The sequence below is a fragment of the Crocodylus porosus genome, unplaced genomic scaffold (genome assembly GCF_001723895.1).
Source record: "Crocodylus porosus isolate Cpor-Errol unplaced genomic scaffold, CroPor_comp1, whole genome shotgun sequence".
Taxonomy (NCBI): domain Eukaryota; kingdom Metazoa; phylum Chordata; order Crocodylia; family Crocodylidae; genus Crocodylus; species Crocodylus porosus.
In genome coordinates, this window is record NW_017728948.1 from 45,091,662 (window position 1) to 45,099,403 (window position 7,742).

A 7,742-nucleotide genomic window follows, 5' to 3' on the forward strand; every position below is an offset into this window, starting at 1 on the left:
CCTCTCCATGCTGTCGACATCCCTCTTGAAGTGTGGCGCCCAGAACTGGACGCAGTACTCCAGCTGCGGCCTGACCAAGGCCACATAGAGGGGGAGAATCACCTCTTTGGACCTGCTCGAGATGCATCTGTGGATGCATGACAGGGTACGGTTGGCCTTCCTGACTGCCTCACCACACTGCCGGCCCATGTTCATCTTGGAGTCAGTGATGATTCCAAGATCCTTTTCTGTCTCTGTGCTGACAAGAGGGGAGTTCCCTGTAGGTATGCTGTAGCCTGTAGGTATGCTGCTGGTTATTCCTCCCCAGGTGCATCACTTTGCACTTGTCTGTTGAATCCCATCCTATTCTCATCTGCCCACCCTTGTAACCTGTCTAGGTCCGATGGAGATGGTGGCTACTGCAGTGGAGGTCCCTCCCCCATCCCCACCCTGCCTCCCTGTTGCAGGCTTGGGCAGGCTCCCCACCACTGCACACATTCCTGTGGGGCAGGGGGGACCATCTGTGTGCAGGACAGGCAGAGACTACCCACTATGGGTGCGTGTGTAGCTTGGTGCTGCATGGGGATCTCCTTGCTATTGCGAACTCAATGCTGCCCTGCTGAGGCATCCCCTGCACACGCAGCATCAGCAAGGAGCAGAACCCTGCACTGCTGCCCTTGCCGCTGCTGCACATGCTGGGGATGCGTTGCAAGGAGAGTATAGAGCTTGCGGTGGCAAGGAGAACCCCACGTGGCTCCACTGTGCCCTGCAGCACCAGGTCACACCCGGTGGACTGTGGAGACCCTGGGGGAAGGCAGCAGGGTGGGAGCCGAAGCCTGCAGCCTGTCCCCACCCCAAGCGCAGATCTGGAGGACATGGGTCCCCCCTGCCTCTCCAGGAGTGTGCACAGTGGGAGGGAGCCAGCCCCTGCCCCCCTGGATGAACCACCCATGACCCCTGCGGTCATGCATTGTGGCCCTGGGCCCCAAGCCCCATGAACCACCTGGTGGGGCAGCAGCCCCAGCCCTGTCCAACTCCCTCTGTCCCGCACTATGGGGGCCTTAATCTCCCCCAACTCCCCTTACCTGCAGGAGCTGCTCTCCAGGCTGCCTGGCAGCCATGTGCTTATACATGGATGTGGCACCCCCTGCCTAACCACCCTCCTGCTCCCTCCCAGGCCCTTTTAGGCTGGAACTGTACCAGTTTGCACAGAGCTCTTTGCAAAATCTGCAGGTTTCTCCATTAAAATGAGAAATCCATGTTTTCCTCCAGTAAAGGGGAAAATCCTTGGTTTTCTCCATTTTTTCTGTGGGAAACAGGAAATCCCAGGTCGCTGATAAGATCTTTTGGTTGTGCAGAAACAGGCAAAAGTTTTAGTTGCTAAAACCACAGGTCCCTGAGATTATTCTGGTCTCTCGTTTCATACATTTTTTTTTTCCCCTAATGTTTTTCTTATGCTCAAGATAACATGAATATTTTTTAAAGGAAAGTCCGGGATCCTCGAGCCAATTTTGAGCAATCTCTGTGTGTTTTGAAGCATGCTAAGAAGGTCCAACCTGATGTAATTTCTAAAACCTCTATTATGCTGGGGTTAGGCGAGACAGATGAACAAATACATTCAACAATGAAACGTAAGTCATCCTTAGAGCTTATGTATATGAGCTTGAGTATGTTGGAAAATGATTGCAAGATGGTTGCTTTAACGTAACTGAAACAGACAATCTAAACTGTTGTCTAAATTGTCTGCAGAAAAACCCTAATTTTTGTTCATTTTAAAAACCCAAAACAGCACTTTTTGTTCCAGAGCTATTAGGTTTTCACATTTTCAATAAAAAAACTTTTAAACAGACCACTCTGTCCACCTATTCCAACTCCAGTTAAAAGTAATGGTAATCTTCTCATGGACTGCAGTGGGACTGAATCTGTCTCTATCCATTTAACATTAAACATCCAGTTGGGATCTCAAAGGTAGACCCCATCCCAGTTATTTTACTTACTGTATTTTGGTTTTAAAGAAACATACATTTTTTGTAGTTTTCAAAATAACTTCTTGATTTAAATGCAAAGAGTATCTTTAAAAAGTCAGAAAGCTGTCCTTGGCAAGAGTACCTGCCGCTTATCTATTTTTTATACTTAGTTTTTTTATATTTGAGAAAAATCAAGGTTTGTGAAAGTGGGTTAAGAAGCCTCTTCTAGGATGAAATTCATGGACCCCATCTCTTTGCCCCTTTTTTTGTTCAAAGCCTGGAGCAGATTGCTGGGATGCAGTGCAGCCCTTTCATAGCTACCCCTCCAGGACTCCTCTGGGGGATTCCTAGCCACTGGCATTATGGACATAAAGTGTTCCTCTTTCTGTCCCCAGGCAGCCTTTGCATCAGTATTTTTGGAGCCAGGGTGTAGCCCACCTCCTTTGTGTGCAGACCACCGACACCTGTGCAGTTGCTCTGATCTTGCTTCCCTTTCCTCCCATATATATTTGCATTATAGAATGTGTGAATTTACCAAGAGCGAGGTAACTTCCTCACAGAACAAGTTCAGTCTAAGCAGAGGTTCACAGTAATTGCAGTTGCAATGTCCATAATGAAATGATTTATGCCTTTCTTTATACTTTGCTTTCTTTGTGTGGGACAAATCTGGGCACCCAGTCTTAGGAACAAAAATAGATATGAAATAGATGTGTGAACAGATGCCATCATGAGCTGAGCATGAGGAGGCTAGATTTGCTTCTGCAAGTAGAGTTTTGAGTTTGAATGGAAGTGGTTCAATTGTTATTCTCAATTAGGGTGTCGTGAGAGCCTTTCAAGGGTGCCAGGCAGTCTTAGCACTGTTAGGTGTACAAATATGATTCATAAGATCATCCAGAGTTTTCAAATAAGACTCCATGGCGTTAAAAACATTTTGACCTGTTGTGGCCTTTTGAGCTCTTGGCAATGGGAAAAAACTACTCTGTTATATTTCTGTAGCAAAAAAAAAAGTAAAAACTAAGAACAGATATTTTTTGATGGGTGCCTTGGGTCTAAAAGGGCTGAAAACCACTGAGACAGTTAATAGCAAATCTAAACAGTTCAGGGCCTCAGAAAGCACAGGCATTAAGTTAACATATAGCTATAAATTGTGTAGTGCCAATGAAAGATGTTGGTAATGCCCTTTGGATTTATGGCTGCTATATTAGAACTGGGTGTGTAATTTCTGCATCAGCATTTCTTCACAGCTTTTCCAGAACTAAATCATAGCACTGTGAGTAAGCATTTGGCATTGTAGGGTTTTGCCAAGCAATGAGCTTTACCCAAGGATATTCATTGTTATGTTCATACAAAACTAAGTAAGAAATACCAGTAGTGAGAATGCTCCATATTATTTATGGGGTGACAGAATTGTGGTAAGCTCTTAGATTTGAGCCCCAAAGCAGACAACCACAAGCAAATTCCGAGTGGAAATGTTTCTCACAGGTTTTTATTAATTACACTTGGCTTTTTAAATTCAGTATTTTAGTACTGCTAGTGGAGAGGATTCGGTCATGTAGACCTCATGCAAAAAGTGGATTTTTAGAAGGACATTTGGAGAAGAGATTCTAGAGGCAGGGAAAGAGTACAGTAAATCACTTTTAGAAGATCACAGTGTAATAATAATAGAAGAAAGATGCATTTTCCTAGTCTAATGCAGGTAGTGAGTTCCTCCTTTGGAGCTCAAAGTATGTCAAGTATGGAGCTCAGATGTGGCAGGAGACTGCCACATTTGCTGTGCATTATACTATAGCAATAAGTCAAAATTAACCTCAGTTAATGATAAATCAGAAAATAATCCAGTCTCATTATGAAAGCTGGTCTCATTCACACTCGTAAAGAGAGGAAAAACAGTGAAAGTTAAGGCCAAAGTCTTATTAAAATGATATTTTAATCTTGATTATTACTGAATATTAATCTTGCTATTGGAAGTATTATACCTAAGCACTGTACTCTCTTCTCTTGGCTTCACATGTATTCTTTGATGCCATATATTAGAAAACAGAGTCTAACCCATGGTTGTTTTTTAGTAAGTTAAGAACTGATCTGCATTCAGAACTGGGTATAAAAAATGTTTTAGTAGTCATGATTCTGGCACCTGCTAAATAGGCACTTTTCTTTTATAGTATTACGTGAAGCAGATGTGGACTGTTTGACCTTAGGACAATACATGCAACCAACAAAACGTCACCTAAAGGTACATATATCTTGAATTTGCTTCCCAGATTGTAGTCCACAGCCCACAGCTGCCCAACAGCATTGTTCCCCATACTTTGTCAAAAGGCTTCACATGTCTGTAATGCAGCTTTGGATAGTTTGAAGAACTCTTCTCCTTTAGACTGGGCAGGCATCTGTGCTGCCTCAATAAGCCTGTTCTCAAGAGGACCATGATCTGTACTCTTTTCAGGTGTAGCCAAGTAGCTCTGCACTGTGGACAGCTGTACGCTACCCAGCAGCTCTAGCTGCTGTGGTGCCAATTGCGCCAACACAGCCCTGATGTGGACACAGCTATTTTTGCACCTTCTCCTTCCCCCCCACTTCACCTACCCACACACACAGTTGCACCTCCTTAGTTACACTACTGGGCTCTGTTAGAAGTGTCACAGCCCTTAAACCTACAAGTACATGCTAGTTCCTCTCTGCTGCTGCCTCCAGTCAGAACAGAGGAAGCTGACCTGATTCTCTTGCAAGGAAATAGTCTTATTCTAGGTAGAAGGCCCAATCCAGCCTCATTCCCTGCTGCATGACATACTGCCCCTTAGTGGTGTCAGTCTAATTAGAAATAGGCATGTTGCTAGGTTTTCCATCCTGTAATCTGGACCCAAGTTTCAGAATTCAGTTCTGTTCCATTAGACTAGAATCAGTGTTTCATTGAGTGATTGATTCCTGGTGAGAAAATGGATTGTGCAGCTTTTTAAGTAACTTGAAAAATTAAAGGTTTGCTCAAAAATGGACCAGTTAAGATGGTGAAGAAAATACTGACTTGAGAAACAACTGAAATAAAATGGTTTAAGCTGCTACTGTTTAAACAAGTAACGGTGAATAGAAACACTGTTGGCTTGCTCAGAGTCAAGGGGTAAGTGTAGTTATGTCAGGTTTTCAATTTGCCACTCAGTTTTGAAAAATACAACCCCTAAAGTAATGGTTGCATACACCCACATTCTATCTTACTGCAGAGAACAGTTTTGCATTCACCAACATCAGGCTCTGATCAGAATGAATCTTTTCCATTCAGGTTGAGGAATATGTTACTCCTGAAAAATTTAAATACTGGGAAAAAGTGGGAAATGAGCTTGGATTTCATTACACAGCTAGTGGCCCTCTTGTACGCTCCTCTTATAAAGCAGGTAAGGTTCAGGTTTTTTTGGAATGTATAACTTATTATGTAAATTGAAGTAATTGGTAACAAAATGTCACCTCAAGAACAAGTCAGAACATTGGCTCTTTGTTACTTGTATGTGGAATAAAGCATCTTTTCCAGCTCATCTCACTGGGATTGCCAAAAGTTGGTATTTGAACAATTAATATTACTGCTAAAGCTGACATTTGGTCAAACTGGGGACTTAATTCAGTGACCCAGGTCTAAGTTTCTATTAAGCATTACTGATCCATCCATGCATGTATTTATTTTTAAAGAATATCATTTGCTGCTCCTGCCATTACTCACTTCCTCTAAGGATTCTGGGGTTTGAAACACTTTTCCCCTTGCCTGTTCACTGCTCAACTGAAATATTGTTTCCTCAGTGCTATTAAACACCAAGTCATTTTCATGACTCATTTTTTCTATCAATGTCAATAGGTATGTTTATATGTACATTAACTCACTTTAGTTTATGCATATTAAATCTAGTACCTTCAGGCATTTGTACATATGCTTGCGCTGCAGCACCGAGCGCCTTTAAGACAAAAGTGTTCTAGTTCAAATGTGCACGACCGCCACTTTCTCAGTGCTGATGCACATTTTCTCATTTATACAAATGCATGCATCAGTGCCAGGTGTCAGCTCAGGTGCAGAGCAGACTCGATAAAGTCTACTCCAACATACTGGATCTTTGGCACAGCAGTGCAGACAAATGGTACTCTTCAGCTTAATGTGCAGTAAGGCTAATGAGCATTTTCCTAGCATTTCACAATGTACATACATTTAAGTGACGCTGAATGTGCATTAGCCTATTTTAATGCACATTAACTAAATACCAGTTTTTATAGTGATGCTTCAGTATGCATTAAAATAAGCTAATGTGCAGACATGCCCAGTATGTTGAACATTTAGCCCTGCCTGAGATATGTTGTTCCCATAGCTTGCTGTTTTGGATTGGGAGACAGGAGGGGTTATAGACAAGTGAGTTGGGGTATTTTGGTTCTCAGAAAGTCTCTAGCATAATTTAACCACCTTTCAAACAAGGAACTTCAGTCACTTATAAAGAGGAGATCTAATTCCTATTACATAATGGGAGGCACCATATAGCTCTGTGATTTCGCACATACAACTAAGCAGTAGTAGATTCAAAGAGGAGAACCCCGTGGTTCTGACTTTCACTACTTTTGAAGTACTACTGCTTCTAGAACACTAGAAATATATACTACTTTGCTTGTGTTGGTTAATCAACTGACTTTTCTTGGTATTCAATTTTCTTAGGTGAATTTTTCTTGAAGAATTTAAGAAAGAAAAGGAAGACAAAGGCCATTTAAAATGGGAATGGTCTCATCTTCAGAGAACTTCAGCTTTATACCATCACATTTTCCAAAAGTTCAATTAATTGCAAAAACAGAGTGCCAGATGGTGGACTTCTAGGAAGATGCTGAGTGTATTCAGAATTCTGAGCTGTTGGCAAAACAAATTCATCTCATTTTTCATTTCAGTAGAGTTACAGCTACATGATGGTTCATTGAACAGTGAATATCAAAAAGCCCTAGCTTTAGAATTAAATCAATAAAACATTCAATTGTGAGGAGCAGGGGAATGGAGAGGAGGGGAAATAGGAGAAATAACATCTGTGGGTAGTCATTAAACCTGATACAAATGTATTAAATTAATACAACAATAAAAAATTAGCACATGCTACAGAATATGCAAAATATTTTTTCCTTCTCATTTCTGCATGCGTTACCTTTACAGGGCTGGATGGGAAGGAAATCAAGACCAAGACCACCTTAATTTGGTCTTGGTTTCTAAAAAGCTTTGATATTACCGATCTTTTCGTTGCTTTCTCTCTTCCCAAAACCCAGAGAGAACCAGTCAAAAGAAAAATAAAACACAAAAAACAAACAAACCAGGCACTGTTAGACCCTTGCATCTATATGAATTGGCAGGAAATACAATATAGAACCCAAAGAGTCCACCCCTTACTAAAATATGTGGAGTACAGAGCATTGTTCTACCTGCGTGAAGATATTCAATTCAGCACTATACCTTTTGGCTGATTGCTTGCCACATGGATATCAAACTCTGAAAAAAATGCATTTATTCTAAACATTTTTTACTACTGAGTTATGATGCTACTGTTCAGCACTTCCAGTACTTATTTTACATTTCAAGTATTTTATGAATCACTCTTGGACAATTGTGCAAGAGCATTAAAAAAAATTATTTACAACTACTACTAATACCCACCTTTTGCAACTTGGGAGACAACTTATGACACTGTTGCAAAGCAAATAACATTTTACACAGCATGTACAACAAAAAAAAGTTACAACAGATATAACCCAGCCTCCTCAGAACTGGATCTCTTCAGCCCCTTGACTTTAAAAGGAATT

At 41.6% G+C, this 7,742-nt stretch overlaps 1 protein-coding gene across 1 annotated transcript in view; it reads left to right on the forward strand.

The window, feature by feature from the left end:
- Positions 1–7,061, forward strand: part of LIAS (lipoic acid synthetase) — a 21,758-nt gene extending 14,697 nt beyond the window's left edge. The window contains exons 8-11 of the mRNA XM_019552939.1: positions 1,465–1,610; positions 4,109–4,179; positions 5,218–5,329; positions 6,622–7,061. Of these exons, the coding sequence (XP_019408484.1) occupies positions 1,465–1,610; positions 4,109–4,179; positions 5,218–5,329; positions 6,622–6,674 (382 nt within the window). The 3' untranslated portion in view covers positions 6,675–7,061. The remainder of the gene's footprint in view (positions 1–1,464; positions 1,611–4,108; positions 4,180–5,217; positions 5,330–6,621) is intronic.
- The last annotated feature ends 681 nt before the right edge of the window (positions 7,062–7,742 follow it).